Genomic DNA, 21904 nt, shown 5'->3' on the forward strand with positions numbered 1-21904 from the left:
ACTGTAAACCCTGTATATGGTGGAAACCTCTTCAAGTCAGGGGGTGCTCCAGCACCCCTAGTTCCAGCACCTATGGGGAGAGATGTTTTTTGGGGGGGGAGGTAAGTTTCCTCAAAGGACTGTGGGTTAATGGTGCTGTCCTGCAGTGTTATTTGGGAGGAAATGTGAGTGCTGCCTCTGACTTTACCCCGACGGGTGTGCACGTAGGGATGGGTGACAGTGAATCCTGTGCCACTCAGGCCTTGCCTACACTACACATGCTTTACCAGTATAGCTATACCAGCAGATTCCCCCTAGTATAGACACAGCCTATGCCAGCATATGGAGTTTTTCCTGCTGGTGGAGTAACACCATCTCCCCGAGCAAGGCTAGCTATGCGATGGGGGCACCCTCCTGTTGGCATGGCAGCGCCTACATTAGGGATGTTGCTGGCACAGCTGCTTCTACACTGGGCATGTTGCCACTGGGGGGGTGTGTACGTGCGACGGCGGCAGGGCTGCGGCAGGCAGCGTAGCCTGGTCTCAGTCGTTTGTAGCACCAGCCCCGAGCTGCCTGATGGCCATTGTGGGCCCCCACCCCCAGTCCCTCAGCTGCACCTGGGACCAGGACTCAGGAGGGACCTGCCCCACTGGGCCTGATCCTGCAAAGGCGGGAGCTGGGGTTCACTCTGCACCTGTCAGGCCCGGGCCCCAGTGGGGCTCCCCCGCCGCAGTTCAGTGGGAGCTGGGCCCCGTTTCAGGATCGGGCCCATGGAAGCCAACGGCACAACAGCCAGTGCCCTCGCAGGGCGCAGGATCGGGCCCTGCACGAGCTAAAGCCCTCGTCGCAGCGCGCCCCCGCCTCGCGGCTGCGCGCAGCAGTTGCTAAGGCCTGGAACTGGAGGTGTGTCCGTGTGTGTCCCCGGCCGGCCAATCGGAGGCAGCTGTCGTCACCGCCGACCAATCTCAGACTCGGAACAACAACAACATCGAGAAGGAAGGAGGGGGACGGCTCTATCCAATCAGCGAGCAGGATTCACGGACCAATCACCGCGCAGGATGATTTGGGCGGACTTTTCAAAACGGAAAAAAAAAATCTCCGGTCCCTTTAAAAGTGTGATTCGATTTAGTTTCCGTCTCCTTCCGCGTCCCCACCTGGGTAAACACCCGGAGAAAGCTCCCTGCCAGGGAGGGAGTGGCGTGCACCCGGGCGCTGCCTGGGGACAGCTGACAGCCCCACTGAGCGCGGCGGTTGCCCTCTCGGCCTCTTTGTCTACCACTCCCCCAGGGGGACTCTTTCACCTCCCTTCCCCCTGCCTGACATTTCACCGGCCGGACCTGCCCGAGATCACTCCGCCCGGGAACATCTGCGACTCGGGAGAAACAAAAACAAGGGGGCGGGGCGGGTCACGTGACGGGGCTGAGCGGAGGGGACGGCGAGCCAGCCGGCCAGCCCAGCCGCCTCCATTTTGCTGTGGCCTCAGCTGCCTCTCGCTCGGCGCCCGCGGGGAAGGCGGCGGCGATGGTGCGGCTGCTGCCGCCGCCGCCCGTGCAGTGAGGGCGGGGCGGGGCGGGGCGGGGCGGGCCGGGCCGCTCGCGGGTGACGGTCGCCGCCTGGATGCGGGGCCGGGATCGGGGCCGCTGCGCGATTCTGCGGTGACAAGAGGCTGGAATCGCCCCCCGCCCCGAGCTCCGCTTCACCCCCCCGCCCCCGGCCCCGCTTCTCCGGCCGGGGGGGGGAACAGCGCTGCGGAGAGGTATGAGGGGCCGCCCCGGGAGCGGTGGGGGGCCGGGGGGAGGGGCTGCGGCTGGTGGGGGGGGGAGGAGCAAGGTGGGGGGGCTGGGAGCAGTCGCGGGGGGCGGGAGAAAGGGGGAGCCGTTGGTGCTGGGGGGGAGGGGGCTGGAAAAGGAAAGGGGGGGTTGGGGCAGTCGCTGGCAGGAAGGGGGAGCCGTTGCGGCTTGGGGGGGAGGGGGCTGGGAAGAGGGGGAGTGGGGGGGGAAGGGGCTGGGAAGAGGGGGAGGGGTGGGGAGGGGGCTGGGAAGAGGGGGAGGGGGGGGAGGGGGCTGGGAAGAGGGGGAGTGGGGGGGCTGGGAAGAGGGGGAGTGGGGGGGCAGGGGGCTGGGAAGAGGGGGAGGGGGCTACTTATGTGTCTGAGAACTGGTGGCACCCTAGTCGGGACCCCTTTGTGCGGGGCACTGTGCGAAGGCAGAGCTGTCTGCCCCAGTGCCTCCTGCCCCGTAGTGGGTCTGGCTTTCTTAGGGCTGCTGAGCCACCTCCCTTTGTTTTGTTTCTCTTTCCCTCTCCTCCTCTCTCCTTGTGATAAGTTTCAGTTATTGAACAAAGGCGCCCCCCCCCTCCCCTCCCCTCCCCCGCACGCCATGGTGGGTGACTGGTAATTTAAGTGTATAAAGAGCCTGATCATTTCAATGTACTGGTTCAGTGATTTCTAAAACATACCTAGATTAGATGGGGAGAGCCTGGCAAAAATTAAACCTTGAGATGGTTTGAGTAGAGAGGTTTCAGAGCGGCAGCAGTGTTCGTCTGTACTGGCAAAAAAACCAAGGCGGACTTGTGGCACCTTAGAGACTGACAAATTTATTTGGGCATAAGCTTTCATGGGCTAAAACCCACTTCATCGGATGTGTGCAGTGGAAAATACAGTAGGAAGATATATATACAGAGAACATGAAACAATGGGTGTTGCCTTACCAGCTGTAAGGAGACTAATCCATTAAGGTGGGCTATTGTCAGCAGGAGAAAAAAAACTTTTGTAGTGATAATGAGGATGGCCCATTTCAAACAGTTGACAAGAAGGTGTGAGTAACAGTAGGGGAAAAATTAGCATGGGGAAATAGTTTTTGCTTTGTGTAATGACCCATCCACTCCCAGTCTTTATTCAAGCCTAATTTAATGGTGTCCAGTTTGCAAATTAATTCCAATTTTGCAGTTTCTCGTTGGAGTCTGTTTTTGAAGTTTTTTTGTAGGAGAATTGCAACTTTTAGGTCTGAAATTGAGTGACCAGGGAGGTTGAAGTGTTCTCTGACTTATGCCCAATTAAATTTTTAGTCTCTAAGGTGCCACAAGTACTGCTGTTTTTTTGGTTTTTTTTTTTGAGTAGAGAGTGGCCAGAAGCCATTGTGTGTGTCCAACCACCTAACTGAAATGCAGTGTGATTAATTTCTGTAAGGCATTGAACTGTTGCTGCTGAACGTCCCTCTCCTGTATTATTGTTTTGTTTAATAACAAATCAGGTCAGAGATCTCCCTGGGTCAGTATAGGAGACAACACCCCAAACCCAACAGCAATTGCCAAACCCACCCACACTGTCACAGGAGCGGCGACTCTCTTCTCTCCCCTCCCTCTTCAGGGTGGGAAGTGTATATCACCATCTTCTCCTAATTCATCCCAGTCTCCTTTCCCCATAGAAGGGTAGGACTAAGTACACCACCCTAAGCTTTTTCTCAAGTGAAGACAGAATGTTTCATTGGCAAGACAAGGGGAATAAGTGTTGCAAAAGTTGGACTTGGAATGTTTCACACTGGTATTTGAGTCTGTAGATCCTGTCTGACTCCATTGTCTAATTTTCATTCAGTGGCAAGCTACCTAACACTGAGATTTGTTTTCCTATTAAGATGAAGGATTTGGGGGCTGAAGAACAAATGAGCAATGAAGCTTTCTGGCTGTTCAAGCAGTTAAATCTACATTTGGAGCAAGAATTGAAGTTTCAACCTCGGGAGAAGGGGCTGAGCCTGATTGAGCGCACTGCTGAGGTGAGGAGCAGGAGGAGAGCTTTGACTCTAGGGGTGGAAGAGTTAATCATTCATGAGGTTGATCCATTGCAATGAGAACTAGCTGTGTAACTATCAAAAGCTCTGCTGTAGTTTTACACTAGGGAATTGCAGTACACGAAGATAAATAGTAAAGCAAAGCGATGCTGTTAGTTCAGATTTAATACACAACTTGGGTTTTATAGAAACAAACTTGTAGGAAACTGAATACCAGTAGAAACACATGTCTTTAAAAATCCCATTATCATTTTTTTCTATATAAACATCCTTTTTATGTGTTTGTGGAGGTATTTTAATTTAAAATAAATGTATATATTATGTGCCGTGAACTGTCTTTAAATTCCAACACTTAAATCCACTAGATATCTTCATTAATAGAAGAACTAGTTAAAAAAATAAGGTGAGTTTTGTATCTGCATCTGATCTGTGATATGCAAAAATGGTCTGTGGATAGCTGTAGATTTGCAGGGCTCTAGTATATAAAATTTGGATCTGCATCCGTCCGTAATCCACAAAAATGGTCCGTGGATAGCTGCAGATTTGCAAGGCTCTAGGGATGCTTTCCTGAGTTGGGGTCTAATGCCCTAATCCTACTGGGCAGACTCCCGCTGAACTCAGTCAGCAGGTACAGAGCCCCACTGATTTCAATACGAAGTTAATAGCTTAGGTAAAGAAACTTATTTTAATATTAATGTTTCTATCTTGTGTGCCTTCAGGTACAGAAGCTATTGTTGGATTCTTGTAGATTTTAATGATGTGCTTACGTTGTAGTGCTTTATGTCTTCAAAGCACTGTACAAACAACTAGAACAGTTCTTGGGGTTGTAAACTACTGGGGTATCTTGACAAATTAGGCAGTGGAGACAGATAATTAAGGGTAATGGGCTTCAAAAATACATTTAACCAAAGACATGTGAAGTGTCATCCCATGTAATTTAATATTTTAATGATCTCCGTAGAAGTGACCCAATGAGCTTTTCTGAATTTCAGCTGAATATGGAATACTTTAATTGGATACTATAAAGAGGAATTTTGATGAGTAATCTGTATTATCCCACAGGTAGCTCCAGGGGCACCCCTATCTAGATGCCTACAAATCATGTGTCTACAGTGGTCCCTCAATACAAGCAGGGCTCATAATGGGTTTAATTTTTGCATTCTGGTGGAGTGTAGAAGGAACTCCATTTAATACAGGAATTTTTCTGCAGCCTTTGCCCACACCCTGAGGTCAGGGCTTGTTCTGTTTATATATATTTTGGTAACAGTTGTCTTTTAAAAACAAATGCATATTATAAATGGATTATAATATACTGGATTTATACTGGATTTTGTACTAAGTTGACTTAGAAGGTTTGGCCTTCAGTCCAAACACCGTGGGTTTGTTGTGAAGCTCTGTAGGATAACTTACCCCCTGTTCAGTAAATTAAAAAATCCACTGTTTTCACAGTGTACTTCTTTTAAGAGACTATTTGCCATCTGCTTGCCTACTTCTAAAACAGATGACACTGCATTATATAGTGTTGGTAAATGCTGATTTTGCTCATTTCATTGCAGAATGAAAACACTTTATGTCCAAGACTAAGGAATGCCAAGGTTGAAGATCTGTGGAGTCTGACCAGTTTTTTTGGATTTACAACTGAAACGTTTGTCCTGGCTGTCAACATTCTGGACAGATTCTTGGCTCTTATGAAGGTATCTTGAATGGGGAAGAAGTACTACTATGGCAAAGATCCTTGTGTTGAATATGCATACTTCCGTTTAGTTTTACATTCATGAGGTTTGCTTTGAACGAAGGTAAAAAACAATCGAGATTCTTTAATAAACAATTGTAATTCCTGTGTCCTGGTTAGCAACATCCTATGATAGCTCCTACTTCCTAGATCAGAAGTGGGTAGGTCACTTCACGACAGATAAGATTCTTAGAGTGACTATCCGATATTTATATGTTATCATAACTTTGCACATAACTCTACATAGGTAAACAAAAAATATGGTTCTGGTTCTTGCCTTTAAAAGCCTATAATCATGAAATAAGATGAGTCACAATATTTTGCAAACTAATCTTGGAGTATTGAGAAATCTGTATAACTATGGCCAACCTATATGTAGTATTAATGTATAGTCCAGTGGAACTGCTTCAAGAATGCATTGCTGGACTATTCTCAGTAGAGGGGGCTCAGATATGGAATTGGTTCCCCTCATGGCCTCTGGAAGTTGTGCATTTCAGGATTTGCATTAGTGAACTCTTTTTTTCTTCCTAATTTTCTTCCTTATTTTTCTGTTATACTGATATCACTTTGCAGGTACCTTTCTAGTGAAACTACCTTGACAAAGTGCATTTTATATATAAGATTTGGTTAGACAGGCATCATGTACCAGTAAATGCAGTCTAAATCTTTTACTTAATGTTTATATTGTAGTAGTGCCTAGAGGTCTCAACCAGGCTAAATCTCTGTTTAGCTGGGTGTTGTACAAACATACATGACAGTCCTACCCAAAAGAATTTGCAGCCTAAAACATGAAATGCTTCGTGTTTAACTGTAAAGGTTGTGTGGCTTTTAAACATGGTACTTCCATAGTAACATCATGTGGGTCACTAGGTTGTCACAGGTGTAACAATTGATAAATGTGTGGGGTTTTTTTTTTTTTTTTTCAGGTGAAACCTAAGCATTTATCTTGCATTGGAGTCTGTTGTTTTCAACTGGCTTCCCAAGTCATTGAAGAGGAATGCAATATTCCGTCCACTCATGATGTCATCCGGATTAGCCAATGTAAATGCACTGTTTCCGACCTGAAACGGATGGAAAAAATAATTTCGGAAAAACTGCACTTTGAATTTAAAGCTACTACTGCCTTAACCTTTTTGCACTTGTACCATACTATTGTACTCTGTCATACCTCAGAAAGGTAAGTGTAGTTATATATCCTATCCAATGATCTGTCATGGTTATAAGACCCTTTTCCCCCCTTTTAGAAGTCTCATTAAATTCTGACTTTAGCTTAAAAATCGCCATCTTTTAATCTTAGTTTTTACTTGAGTACAAATGTTGTTCTCTTTTATTATTTGTAGGAAAGAAATCCTGAACCTTGACAAATTGGAAGCACAGCTGAAAGCTTGCAACTGCCGATTAGTCTTCTCTAAAGCAAAAGTATGTACATTTAAATTGTTTTGCTTAGTAATTCATAACTGGATTTTGATTTGTGTATGCTAAGTGTGTGTTTTGTACTTCCAGCCATCCATATTGGCCTTGTGTCTTCTCACTCTGGAAGTTCAGACTTTAAAATCCATTGAGCTGTTTGAAATTGTTCTGCGTGTTCAAAAGCATTCACAGGTAAACTATTTTAAATGGCTTGTTTACCTGTTGGCTTTAGCACTGAATAATGAAGTACCACTTTCCTAACCATGGGCATTCTGAACACAACCATAAGATGTTGGATAATACCAGCACCCTTCCCTTTAGCATCTTGAGGTGTAAAACATACCATACCACTAAGACAAAACTACATGAATACACTTTGCGCTCTCTTCTTTACCAAGAAGCAATCTGATAGCAGGGTCTTATTGGATGCTTATATGATTAAGAACCCGTTAAGTTCTTCATCTTACCCAGTCTACTTAAATATGTGGATCCGAGGAAGCTCCCCTGTCGTCCTGCTTCTTACATGGAAAGGGGCTTAAACATGACACTTAAAATGTGGTCTATGTAAATGTACCTGTTGATTTTTTCTTCTCACACTAAAGATGTTAAATATATAGAAAAAGTGAAAGGTATTGTCTTAAAAGCATTAGTGAAACTAGTATAGCTGAGTGCTTTTGTCTTAACTTTAAGTGTACAATAAAACCAAGACTTTACAACAAACAAATCTACCCAGATTTATTTAACCTGAAATGATGATTATGGTGGTGATCCCAGCCCTGGAGAAATTATTTCATATTTCCTAGCTCTTAATAGTTTTGTCTGACATCCTTCATAAAATCATTGTCACTATACAATTTTAATGTTCTTAATAGACATTAAATAGTATAACAGATAACTCTACTGTTTTGTTACTGTGTGAAAATCCTAAGATTCAGGGTCCTGAGTTATACTGGCATGCATTGTGTGTTATGAGGCAGGGACTAACTGGCTCGTTTGCTTAAACCTGTCTTTAACTTAAAGGCAACATGAATTTTATTTGAACTGTCAGCTTCACGCTATATCGCACAAGATTGTCTTAGGCCATGCTAAAGGAGCTGAATTTGAAAAGTGAAAGACTGACTTTTTAGTCCATTACTTCAGCAGCATATCACTTGATTTACATGCCAGCATGTTTGTAAAGGTGACGGGGCCTCATTCTAGACTGTCTGCAGTATAACTAATTAGATGTTTTTCTCACTCTTTTTTTTCTTTAAGATAAGTGATAGTGACTTACTCTACTGGCGAGAGTTGGTTTCCAAATGCCTAGCAGATTATTCTTCTCCTGAATGTTGCAAACCAGATCATAAGAAGTTAGTTTGGATTGTTTCAAGACGTACAGCCCAGAATCTACAAAATAGTTACTGCAGTGTTCCTGAGTTGCCAACTATACCAGAGGTTGGATGTTTCAATGAAAGTGAGAGGTAAGTAACATTTCCTAAGTTGCTGGTTTTCACTGATTTGTTAGTTTCTGCAAGCATTGTGGTGACATGTAGTCATAAAAATAGATTTGATTCAGTAGTTCTTATTTGCATGAACAGTTGCTTAAGGAAGTGTAGTCTTTCTGGTTGCCGTCCAAACTGACTTAAATCTCCAAAACTATATGTTGCTTGGGTAACTAGAAAATCACCTCAGTTTTCCCAAGCAGTTGAAGTCATGTGGCATGATCTGACTTAGCAGCTCCCAGAAATTTAATTTTAAGGACTGCAACCCAAATGTTCCATAAACAAATAGTTTTATTGTTGGCTTTTTGTCACTTTAGTCCATGTTAATTTTTGTTTCAACAGTTTCTTAAAGGACTGTAGCTAAAAGGTTAGCATGTTTGGGAATCAAATTTAAGGGAAGGTGAGGGACAGCAGAAGGAGAGGAAGGGACAGTGCTGGAGCAAACAGCCAATCAACACAGGGCAAAGGAAGTCCAGTCAAAATTGTAGAAAGGTGTTTGGCTGCTCCTACTGGCTGGAGTCTCTGGAGCAGTTTGGCTCCAAGGCCAGATGCTGATGAGGCACCACCTGTGTCCTTGTGCCCCCAGAGTTTGTGGGGTTCCCCTGCATAGTTTTGGGTCCATGTAATTGCTTGTGGAAGTGATTGCCCCTGCTGGGCCCCATTTTACAATATGCAGTAGTCCCTAACTAGATGAGTTCTTTGCACAGCAGTCTGATCCTACATCTGTTGACTTAAATGGCAGTCGTATAAAACCTTTAGTAACTTGGATGGTTGTCGATACTAAACATTTTAAAGAAACTAGTAGCAGTGCCATTTCACACAACAGTATAAATATAGTAATAAGACGTACAGTGCCTGTTCGTGTTAGTTAATAAGCGGTAGCATAATCATGCTAGTGGATTTAAAAACTAGGTCCAACGCTTGCGAATATGCTGTGATTTGAGCATTGGGAGCACAGTAACTAGTAATACAAGCTTTTTTTTTTTCTAATATTTTTGAAATCTCTTTGCCAATGGAATGAAATTCTGTAGAACTAAAAGTATGAAGAGCTTTTGAATTTCATTGGCACCTGACATTCCACAGCAACTCAATACGTCTATAGGAACAAAATATTTAATGAGAAAACGTGGGATCAAAAAAAAATAAAGGTTGCTATCTTCATGGCTGCTTGTGTAGTCATCATTACTTGAGTAAATTACAAATAACTCTTCGTTCTCTTTTAGCGAAGACTCCTGTGAAGACATGAGCTGTGGAGAAGAAAGTCTTAGCAGTTCTCCTAGTGATCTAGAAGGCAACTTCTTCTTTGACCTCAAACCTAAATCTACATGAAAAGCTCTCAACTGTCAGTCTTAGCAATTTGATTGCACTAGAGTACAATTTTTAAATGTACCATAGGTTTTCTTGGCAATAATAAATGAGTAGGTGGTATCCAGGCAAGAGTTGCTGTGGAATACATAAGTGCTTATAAGGCCTGCCTTTTTTAGAATTCTGATTTAAACAGCCATTTAGGTGCCCGTTCAGCAAAATACTTAAACACAGCCACGGTCCTGAAGTGGACTCCTCGTGTGAGTAAAATGATGCATGTGGAAAAGTACCTTGCTGAATTCGGTCTCACAGCATAATGGGCTAGTATTTCAAATGGTAAAACCGCTTTAGAGTGCGCACACAATCTTCAAGAAAAGAGCTTGTATGTGCTCTATTGTACTCATTTCTTTTGGGGCAGGAAGTATTTTAACCAAAATTATATATTTTAATGGTGTACTCTAAGGATTTTAAACAAGGATTCCTTAAGTTTAAAAAGCAAAGATTTTAATCAGGAGTATGCATGATCTATTTTGGGAGGAATATAGACTTAAATACCTTTAAACCCATTCATATGAATGATAGTCTAGTATGTATGTGCCAGGGTTTATTTTAGCATTTTCATTTTAAACTAATGCAGATAAGCTTATGCTGAATTTCATAATATGAACTTCAATGTTTAAAAACTTAGTGTGAACATGTCAATTCATACTATTAGACTAGAAGTATTAACATGTTAAATTTGGTAAATTTACATTCCTCTAAATATTTAACCCTTGTAGTTGATTTCAGTATTCTTCCACTGTCAAATGACTAAATCCATAATCAGACTGGTTTGCATGCTTATGTGAAAGCTGTTAGTGCAAGAAGAGTTGGTATTATGCAGAAATGTCAGGTAAATGTGAAGTTGATAAAGTGGTTGATATAATGGCAGAAACTTGGTAATTTTTTTGCATTTTTGTTCAAGCACACCGATTAGTATGATTGCATTTCACTCGAGTATGGACAGCTAGCAAATGAGGAAATTCACTCCGTAGAATAACGGTAAATGCATGGTAGTGCCAATGTAAAAATGAAGGGGCAAAAAAATGACAAGCTAAAGTTTAACGTTTGTAGAAGTAAACATCTTTCTAGTATGGTGCGCAGATGTGAATGGGGACGTAAGTTCCTAAATGTGTTATGCTTTCAGTTTTATAAACTTATACAAAAGTTTACAAAATGTATAAAAAAATGTAAATTTTAAAAATGTACAGAAAAATCTTAACTTTAAATGAACAAAAAAGGACTGTATTTTTTTACATTGTGTATGTAACTTTCTGTAGGTAGCATGCATGTGGATATTAATTTATTGTGTATTCTCTATGATACAAATACTGTCTATTGAAGTCTTGCTTTTTCTACAGCAGGCCTTAACATCCAACAAGATATTTTCTGAACCCAACCTCTGATAAAGGTTATTAAACCTACTGTTTTGCTTCAGTTCAGAATAAAAATAAAGCAGTTGTATTTCTGTTTGTGTAAATCTACTGCAACCTAAGACTTCTCAGTAAAGTTATATCAGCTGCTCTATATACTGAAAACTGGCTTTGTCTGAAACTTTTCTACCGGGACTATTTAAGGCTTTTCTGAAAAATTTAAAGGAAAATGGTGTCCTTTATATGCTAGATTTTTATAGATTGGGTCTCCAGTAAGAGCCTAGCTAACTAGACTTTGATACTGTTTTTGATTCATGAATTGTAACATACTAGATAATTGTTTAAAAGATTTCTAAAATGGCTCTACATAGTGATTTTGCTTAACTAAGTTCTGATTTAATCACAGGAGAAAACCTAACCTATCTAGGCAAAATTTTCTGTTGCCTCCAACTAAGAAAATTCCTATCACAGATTGGCTTCTCCTTTGCCAAAGAAAATAAGATCAGCTAATTATACACTTTTGCTCAGTCTTTCCTTAATGTGTTTAGACTTTGTATGCCATTACATAAGTCAGATGGGGTCAGACCAATGATCTACCTAGCCTAGTAGCCTGTCTTCTGACAGTGGCCGGTGCCATGTGCTTCAGAAGGAATGAATAGAACTGGGCAATTATTAATTGATCCATTCCCTGTTGTTCAGTCCCAGCTTCTGGCTGTTGGAGGTTTAGGGATGCCTGAGCATGGGGTTGCATCCTTGGCCATCTTGGCTAGTAGTCAGTGATGGACCTATTCTCCATGAATTTATCTAATTCTAGTTGCCGTCAGCCTACCACTAACTCCACTGCATCTCAGAGTCCTGGAACTAACACTATTACATGTTCTGGATGGAGTTGGGCATTCTTCCCTAGCACTGTAACTATCAACTTTACTATAGTTTGTCAGTTAACAGTATTAGGTTGTGATTACTGCTCTGTGCTAGGCTACTGGGGGGCTTGACTTCTACCATAAATTCCCTTTTCCCTCAGCAGTGTGTTGTATATTCACACCACATGTCACTTAGCCTGTCTTCTGAACAGTGATTTTAGATGGCTCTAGCGTGAATTGCATGAGATGTCTGCTAGCCTATGTGCCTCAACCAAATTATTCAGAATATGGTAGCATTATTGCATATGACTGGCTCTCATTTTCTACATTAAAAAAAATTAAGATCTTGGTTTTCAATAACCTTCAACTCTTAAACACATGTCCTAAAGCTCAAGATAAGTTTAGCTCAAACCCAAGCCTTGGCATTGAAGACAACTAGTCCACTGGCCTTCAACCAGAGGCAGCTAGACTTATTGTCTTTGAACAGGTTTCAGAGTAGCAGCCGTGTTTAGTCTGTATTCACAAAAAGAAAAGGAGTACTTGAGGCACCTTGGAGACTTAACAAATTTATTTGAGCATAAGCTTTCGTGAACTACAGCTCACTTCATCGGATGTCTGACCCATGAAGTAAGCTTATTCATTCATGTAAGCTGTGAAAAAACCACCCCCAAGTGGCTACATTCTGTAGCCTCAAGTTCTTGGAATTTCAACAAAAATGGATTTTAAGTTTGCTGTGCCCTCGTTCGATAATGTTCTGAGTATATGTACATGCAAAAAGGAATAGTTAAATAGTAAAAAAAATTACAGCATGAGCAGTGATTATGCTTCCTGATGTCACAGGAGTGAAGTAGTGGTAAACAACTGTTTTGAGATGCTCAAATCCATAGTTGCATCTGTTTGCAAGACTTCTCCAGTGTTGAGAAGGCTGCGTCTACTGCTGTTTCTACCACCCAAGGGAGAGAGCTTTGTACGGAACAAATGACATTTTTAGAATTTTTGAGAAACATGTCAAAGGGGAACATACTTACACATGTGGTAGTTGTGGTCAGGAATTACAGTTTTGGGAGGAAATTAGAGGTTCATTTTATGACAAAATAGCAACTTCCTTAAGATCCCCGACTGCCTTACTTAATGCTGCAGTGAAGGATCTACGTTTTAAATAGAATGATTGATTTTATTGTTAGCAGCAAGACTTTCACCTTGGAAAAATGTGACTTCTCTTATGGAGTTGCGGTTAATAATATATGGACTGTTCTTGTAATGGAAAAGCTTTCACACCCAGGCACCTCATTGGCATCAACATTTCTCCCTTTGGCAGTGTGGGCCTGGAGTAAATCAGTTTGACTCTGGAGAGGGTTGTTGGTGGGGTATTTTGTGTGTTTAATTCCTCTCTGGTTTATTTTTCAGTATTTACAAAGTGGGCCTCATGTTAGGCCCAAGTTGTTTCTTTTGTTTAGCTGAGAAATACTCAGAGGGAATACCTTTCCCTGCCTATTCTCTGGGGTGTTGACTTATTATGCTGGCTTCTGGGTGCCAAACAGCAGTTAGCTTGGTTGCTTCTCCTATGGGAAAGAGACCAGCCTTTTCTCCCTGCTGCAGCTTCTTTCTCATTTCTCCTCCCCCTCTCATCAGGAGAGGGGTTTGTAAAGGTCACAAACAGGCCTTAATTGGACTCAGGTGGGCCTTGTTGACATGAAGTAACCTTTTCAGCTCATGGGGGTGGAAAGGGCCTTTACTACTCTAAGGCTGATATAGCAGCATTCCACCACTCTTCTCGGGGTCAGGTGTGGCTTTGTCACAGTGTGGACACAAGTGCCAAAAAAGAAGATAAGTATTTAGAAATTTACTCTTTTAGTGTACTCGGAGGAGGCAGCCTTCCCAGCCTGCAAGCCAGAAGCTTTAGCCAGGTTTGTTTAATATTAAACTGATTCTGAATACGTAAGGTAGGGTGTAGGTTAATGTTTTAGTGTAGCTTTGCCTTATTAAAAAAACTCATGGAAAGTGAAGGCACTTTTCTTAAACATAGGATAGTGGTAGTTCTGGAAAGTAAAGTTCTATTTGTCAAATGTCTGAGGGTGCTGCTTTAAACAATCTGCTTTAACCCACTTCATAGTAAGCATATCTAAGGATCAAGAGAAGGCAGTACAGTCCCCATGCCAATTCAGCTCCTGGCAGAGACACGTTAGTGTGATTGTATTAGGAACAGAACAGCCATTTTCTCGGCCCCCGGCAGAAACACAGCCTGTAGTTTTCCTTCTTCCTTTCTCCTAGCCCTGCTCTCGTCCGTTCAGAAAAAAAGCTGTTTTGGGCTAAGACTATCACTTCTGTGTGTATGTACAAGGCCTAGCACAGTAGCGTCCTGCTCTCAGCTAGGGCTTCTAGCTTCTGCTGTTCTACAAATAATGCTAATAATTTACTTGTACTGTGGAAATAGCAGTAACCCCCATCAGGGATCAGAGCCCTGTTGTCGTAGGGACTGTGTAACCAAATAGAAAATGCTGGCCAGCCCCAAAGGTCTTACAGTGTAATTACAAGCCAAAGTATGACAAAAAAGGCCAAGTCTCCCAAGGTGACATGAAAACAAGTGCTCTTAGTTTGGTTGGCAAAGTGAAGTCAATGTTGCTGTGAGGACAATCTTGTGATTTTTAGTAACTTCCAGTTTTCAGAGTTTTCTAGGCCAGGGCCTCACAGCTATTATAAACATAGAACATAGGTAAGTGTTAGAAAAACAAAGATCAACACTTCCTTCTCTTCTAGTCTTAGGCCTGTTTATGGGGCAGGTCAGCTATTCGCATCCTTCTTGCTCCGTTCCAGTCTGTCTTGAAGCCGTTCCTCGGAAACTCTAGCTAATCGAATCCTTTTGTATGACATCCATCTAGTTTTGGGTTTTCCAACTCTTCTCTTATCCTTCACTTCTTAGTTTAACACCCCATTGCCTATATATTCTTCCAATCTTTTCACCTGCCCAAACCATTTAAGACTGGATTCCTTGTGCTGTACTATAATTGGTACCACCATCACGCTTCCCCTAATTCATTCATTCCAAACATGGTCTATCGCTGTAACTCCAAGCTTTACAACGGAGCTCCAAGCTCTGGTCCTGTCTCTTCCTCGGGGCCAAGCGTTTGGAGCCGTACAACAGTGCAGGCCTATATAGCTGACGTTCCCGAGGAAACTTCTTCCAAAGAAATTCAAAAGCTGATCTCTGCCATAACAATTATACACCAGTAAAAATTACATTCATCCCTATAATAAACACTTAGTACTGTTCATCTTTCAACCTTTGATCAATCTTAACACCTCTAAACAGTATAATGGCTCCTTAGGAACTTTATGGTACATCATGGCCACTCCAGCAATGGTGGGGACAACCAGACCTGTTCTGATTAAGAGCAGATGGTTTTGTGGTTCTACCCTGTCAGCTACTGGACTAACTGCCAGCTTTTTATGTAGACCAGTCACTGCAGGGGGGTGAGCACACACTGAAGTACATACATTTTGCATGTTTCAGAGTAGGAGCCATGTTAGTCTGTATCTGCAAAAAGAAAAGGAGAACTTGTGGCACCTTAGGGACTAACAAATTTTTTTGAGCATAAGCTTTCGTGAGCTACAGCTTAGCTGTAGCTCACGAAAGCTTATGCTCAAATAAAGGTGGTAATCTCTTAGATGCCCCAAGTTCTCCTTTTCTTTTTGCGGATACATTTTGCACGTTCAGTTTCAAAGGCAGCATGACTAAGACTTTGGTTATATAATCTCTACTCTGTCTGCAGTGATCTTCACCCGTCTCTGTTAAGATATTTGTAAGAGGGGAGCACTAATATTTGACCACCTTCTGAGACAGATGAATATGATCTTACTCAGATTCATCACAGATGTGTAACATTCCATAAAATCCAGTGCACTTGAGAGCTGACGGTAACCGATTTTAAGCAACCACTCAAAAGGCCAGGAAAATGTCTGTCTAGGACAGGTGACATTTAAATGAAAGAAGGGGAATGATCGGTTTGGCTTGTGACCACTTGAGTTTGTCTTGTGTGTTTTATATGATTGTAATGCAAGAGACTAGGCAATGTAGGTGGAACATTCAGCAAATTAAAAGCAAACCCTACTGAGCATGTGCAAATGGTATTTTCAGTGTTTTATATTTAGCCAAATCTGAATAAGTTTTCAAAAACAGCAAAGGGCATCTCTCTGACCCCAGTCTCTTGCCTACTAAATTTTAAGTGGCTACTCCAAGCCCCTGATGAGAAAAAAGCTATTCAAGAAAATGTTCAGACTATATAGTTGTATTTATTTAAAACACACTTGTAAGATTACCGTAACTAATTTCATTCTCAAAACTTGGTTGTCCAAAAAAAACCCCCATTCAGTCTTAAAAGAAAGTCACGAAAGACCCAAACCCTGACCTAACCTAGAGGCAAAGCATAAAAATCATGTGTTTGATCAGTTGTCAGCAAATGAAAATAGAGCCTTGTAATTCTAGCCTTGATTTTTGTGTTCCCAATTAATAGTTTAAAGATAAGGAACAGAACCTAACTGAACTCTTTAAGGTTGGAGCCTGCAGATTAGTTAGAGACAATTTAATTTAGTGAAGGACTGCGAATGGCACGAGCGTTAAAGACTTGGTTTTAAATATAATAAGTTAAAGCAAACACACATTACAATATAACCATACACTGCATTGATACTCACATTCTAAGATGAAATGGTGCATGCAGGGGTATTCTGTCCCTGGATGAGAAAAATGGGCATATAATCCTTTCTCTAACAGTATGTTGATCATGGATGAGTGCGCTAATCAAAAATTAGCATATTACCCTTTTTATAATCCCTTATAACACCCCTTAATTATTTAGCATTTAGCCTACCTTTTACCATCTCTATATTTCCACTACCACTATTTTCTCCTTGGCTATTTAACATTAAATGTCTTCTTAATTAACATCTGCGTACATGTCATTCCAATAACTATCAATACAGATAACATTCACAGTGGGTCTAAAACCCTTGTTAAAACCAAAAACATGCTTACAACATGACCTGGGGTTATGCCTAACTTATCTCTGAATTGTCTCACTTCACTGGTATCTTATTAGGCCTTAGCCCAAAAACCTCTTCTCTATTTATATTTCAGAACATTTCTATTTAACGTAAGCAAGTATCATCTCTGTAGGCTACATAATGGAGAATGTTAGGCAGACTTAATCCATTACTTCCCCTATAACACACACACACTATATTATATCTAGTGTTATATATTGTACGCCTGGTATGTCACATTGCCTCATTTTGTGAGCCCATAAGATCCTATTACAAGGCATATACTGAAAGGAGCAGGTTACAATAGTATCTGAATGAAATCAATTAAAATAAGCAATTAAAATTCTTATTCCACGGCAACTGAATTAAATCTATTAAAGTTATAAGCAATTAAAATCTCATCCTTAATGTTGCATAAATGCAGCATTTTGCTTAATTTATGTGTAATTTTGCCCTAGACATGTATGTTCTGTTCATGATTTGAAATCTCTAACCGTTTTTTAAACCAAGTACATTTTAGACAGCATGTCAGTTCCCCTTTAAAGAGAGGTGTTGTTTTGTTTTGCTGCTATTAGCATGTCTTCATCGGGAAGACATATTAAAAGCACTACAAAAGAGGCCACGCGGAGTCAATAGTAAATGGCATTTTCAAGAGCACTCAGCACTGGCCTCACTGTCCAGTGACTGGGGCCCGGAAGAGCAGGTTCAATTCCATGTTCTGTCATGTGCTTCTTGGGTAACCTTTGGCATGTCACTTAGTTTTACTCTGCCTCAGTTTCACATCAGTTAAGGGGGGGATCATAGTCATACTCCCCTGCCCCTCAGAGCTACCAAGGATAAACAAATTGAAAATTGTATGGGGCTCTGATACTATAGGAGCAGAGGACACATGTACATGAAGTGCTTAACACTCAGTTTTGGCTCCACTATGATCCACAAAACTCCCACCAAACCCTGTAGGCCCCTAAACTCAGTCAGTGCCTATGTTTTCAGGGCAAAAATTCCTGTGGTGCCTATGTTTCTGCCTCTGGGCATGCATGCTGCTGTCTCCCTTCAGGTATTCAGATGTCTCTCTGCCGCCTAAGCCCCCGAGCGATTCTAAACTGGGGGAAGACAGGTGTTTGGCCACCCAAGTTACATGCAGGGCCCAATCCAGAAGCCATCTATTGGATTGGATCCATTCCCTATGTATAAATACTTATCTAGTCATTGGGCTCGGGGCAGGGGTAAATGACTCCATAGTCCAGTGGTTAAGTGAGGTGAGAGACCCAAGGTCCAGTCCCCCAGATCCAGTCACTCTCCCTATTTATCCACAATGGAACAGCTTCAGCAGGAGAGATGGAAGAAGCCCCACATCAGAATATCCCATAGCTCAGTGGTTAGAGCCCTCTGAGTGGTGGGAGACACCTGTTCAAATCCTTTCTCACCCACTAGCAGAAAGGGGATGGGGGTTGAATCTGGGTCTCCCACAGTCCAGGCAAGTGCTCTAACTAGGCTAATAGTTGTAAGTTTGGCAGCAGCAGCTTCCGTCACCTCCAGATGTCTTTGTGTAGAGCAAGGCAGGCACCTAACTCATTCCCATCAGAGGTGCCTAAGCTGCCTCACTCCACGCCGCTGGTTGCTGTGAAAGGGGCACCTCTAACACCCCTCTCCTGTCAGCATTGCCCAATGGCTAGTTTAGGCAGCTACCTTTTGTGGACCACACTCTAAGGCGCCTCCCCATTCCTTGTACAGGGAGTTTAGGCACTTAAACTGGCTTCGGTGCATTGCACGGTTGTTACTGTGAGTAAAAGCTAAGTCCTGGGACCATCACTGTTGCAATGCCAACGAAAGCCCCTTTGTGGATCCCATCCCAAATGCCTAAGAGAAGACTGTTTTACCCCAACTTCAAAGTTAGGGCAACGCTCAGTGTTTTTTGCACTCCAGCGTTGCAGCGAAGCGCTCAAATGTCAGGAAATTCCTGCTTAGGAATGCAGGTGTAACTTAAATGCGGCCCCTTTGTGTCTACATTATATACCCCATCTCTGGTGCTTTATCACAAGTCCCAGTGATTTCCCTGAGCTCTGAAAGTGCTCAGCAGTTCTCAAGAGCAGATTGGCATGTAGCAGGAACAGGCAAGAGATTACCATTTTCAAGGGCGCAGCTACATGCTGTTCCTCACACAGATACAATGTAATGTTAATACTTTTCCCCCTGCAACTGGTTAGGCACATGCAGAATCTTCTGCACCCGTGTGATACATTTTGTACCCTGGTCCAAGATAACAAATGTAACTTCTAGAAAGGAGAGGTGGATCAAATGGCGCTCTGTAGCCTCATTCACCGTTCATCTTGCAGTGTTGCAGGGGCAAAAAGAGCGTTTGCCATATTTGAGCAGTACGTGATCATGTATGTAGGACTGGGCCGTAATCCATACCCGGTGGCAGGGTTCGAAATGTAAGTGCACACTTCACATGGACATTTCTCACAGTCTTAGTGTCGATTTGGTAATGAACTTTCCTAGGTTCCTTTAAAAGAAAAAGATGCCAGAACCTAGAACAGTTTGCTTAGACACCACCCCAGCCTTATCTCCTACACAAGGTCTGCCCTGAGTGAGTGCTGACACTGTGCAACTGAAAACTCCAGGTGCTGGGCCTATAAAGTTATCATGGAACACTTTGTGCTAAGTGCACAGAGTTTTCTGCTTTCCAAGGCTACGTGCAGCGAATGAGGCAGGGCTGTATTAAGGCACCAAGCCAGCAAAGCTGGACGTATCTGCTTAACTTTAACCATGATACGTTAGTAATTCCACTGACTTCAAGCTTACGAGTAAGATTTTCAGATGTGGACAAGTGATCACAAGTGCTGGAACAATTTGTATAGTGGGGGAACGGAGAGGCATTGCACCGAACTGCAAACCCTCTGTAGGGTGGAAACCATTTCAAGCCGGGGGTACGGGAGCGCCCCTAGTTCCAGCACCTCAGCAAGTGACTTAGGATTTTAAGTCCCCCGGCTGATTTTGAAAAATGCTGGACTGGGGCCTCTGTGTGCACTTTAATAGGCAGTGACTGAGCCCACAGCTTGAGGAAGCACTGCCTCGTTCAGGACTAAATCGCCACACACCGTACTCAGCTGCCCAGGGAAGCATGAGAGAGTGAGGGGACTTGCCCCCCACCCCCATCCCTGCTCAGGTTATGACTGGCTGTAGTGCGAAAAGCAAAAGCTACTCATCCAATATTGCCTGCTGTGAGTGAACAGAGGTGGAAGGGCACGTGCAAGCTCCTCCCCACCCCCTCCCCCACTCATTGGGCAGAGTAGCTGGCAGGCTGCACGGTGAAGTGAGCTGCTCCAGGACAAGAGGAGTACAGAACTTCACCATCAGCAAAAGGGGAGACCGGGGAAGAAAGTGCTGAGCTTCTCCTGGGGCCATGCAGCTCCCTGCTGCCCCTTTGACAAGGTAGGTTGTAAAGTCGCAGCCTCATCTGACGCGCGCCTTAGACAGATGGCTCAGGAACCCAATAGCCAAAGTGATCCCCTCCACCCCAAAATCCCCCTTGAACATTCAGCGGCCACTCTGCTGATGAAGTGCCACTCATGCTACTCAGAGAAAAGTAAAACAACGGGAGAGAGGGTTTATTTCCCAAAGAAAGGCTGGAAGAGGTAGAGATGGAGATGCTGCAGTAAGAAAACCCTCATCCTCACTGACTGACCTCCACCCAGCTCAGCAGCGCAGCCAGTGAAAATGAAGAGCAACCTTGGGCTCCAGCAGCTCCAAACGCCATGTTCTAGGGACTGGTTTATTCTAAGGAAGGCCGAGCACACTCGCGGTAGCACGTTTCCCCTCAAAGGACAATATGCGGTGGTCACAATTACTTAAAACCCACAGTCTTAATCTCCCCCTGCTTTTATTACACCATGAAATGTAATCCTGCCGTCTGTGTCCTGTGCTCTGCATGAGCAGCATCCTCTCAAGTCTTGAGTTACAGCATTAGGCAGCTTTTAACGGTGTTCAGGAAACCAAATGTGTCTATATTAGGGCGAGTTACTATTCATTCTATTCATAACACTTTTATGTGATGTCAGCCTGTTACTACCATTACCCTCCCATACACACATCCTGCTGTTGTGATTTAAGGAGTACGCAACTACTACAGTTTTACCCGTAAGATCATCATTTTAGTTAGCTAAAAAATTGCTTTTATAAGATGTAGCCCAGCGGCTCTCAACTTTTCCAGACCACTGCCCCCCTTTCAGGAGTCTGATTTGTCTGGGGTTGCCCCACGTTTTAACTGACTTGAAAAGGACTTGCTTACAAAATCAGACAAACAGACAAATGTGTCACAGCACACTATTACTGAAACATTGCTTATTTTCCCATTTTTACCATGTAATATAAATCTTGTACTTACATTTCAGTGTATGGTACACAGAGCAGTATAAACAAGTCATTGTCGGTATGAAATTGTAGTCTGTACTGACTTCGCGAGTGCTTTTTATGTAGCCTGTTGTAAAACTAGGCAAATATCTAGATGAGCTGATGTACCCAAACCCCTGGTTGAGAACCACTGATGTAGAAAACTGAGTTTTACCCTGGCCTGTTGCTGCTAACCATGACAGCCAGAAGAGTCCATGATGCAAAGGATTGGAGATTGAGATCATTGTCAGACAGCTAGGTTTATACACCACTGACATTTAGTGGATTAGCCACTGGGCCAAAGGGGCCCATGCCCAGGGTCTCTGGCCAACTGGGGGGGCCCCAGAAAATGGGCGCTCCCATGCCCCAACCTGCTCTGCCCGGCACTCCTGCTGGGGAGCAGGGGAAGCCCCCATGCCCTGAGCCAGCTTCCCAACAGGAGTGCCGGGCGGGGTGGGGGGGCAGGGCAAGCCCCTGCATCCCAACCCCATTTCCCCGGCAGGAG

At 43.3% G+C, this 21904-nt stretch overlaps 1 protein-coding gene across 9 annotated transcripts; it reads left to right on the forward strand.

The window, feature by feature from the left end:
- The first annotated feature begins 1381 nt into the window (after positions 1 to 1381).
- CCNG2 (cyclin G2) lies at positions 1382 to 11269 on the forward strand. 9 transcript variants are annotated; one of them, XM_073340449.2, is made up of 9 exons: positions 1382 to 1735; positions 3612 to 3749; positions 5321 to 5458; positions 6423 to 6673; positions 6837 to 6915; positions 7000 to 7098; positions 8161 to 8366; positions 10657 to 10733; positions 11093 to 11269. In XM_073340449.2, exons 2-8 carry the CDS (start codon positions 3612 to 3614, stop codon positions 10700 to 10702), a joined length of 957 nt encoding a protein of 318 aa, XP_073196550.1. In that variant the 5' UTR covers positions 1382 to 1735; the 3' UTR covers positions 10703 to 10733; positions 11093 to 11269. The 9 variants fall into 9 exon arrangements, 7 of the variants coding, with proteins under 7 accessions (XP_073196550.1, XP_073196551.1, XP_073196546.1 ...); XM_073340450.2 differs by having other exon boundaries at positions 11096 to 11269; XR_012158431.2 differs by having other exon boundaries at positions 1383 to 1735; positions 9611 to 10733.
- The last annotated feature ends 10635 nt before the right edge of the window (positions 11270 to 21904 follow it).

This window comes from Lepidochelys kempii, chromosome 4 (assembly GCF_965140285.1).
Source record: "Lepidochelys kempii isolate rLepKem1 chromosome 4, rLepKem1.hap1, whole genome shotgun sequence".
In the NCBI taxonomy this organism is placed as follows: domain Eukaryota; kingdom Metazoa; phylum Chordata; order Testudines; family Cheloniidae; genus Lepidochelys; species Lepidochelys kempii.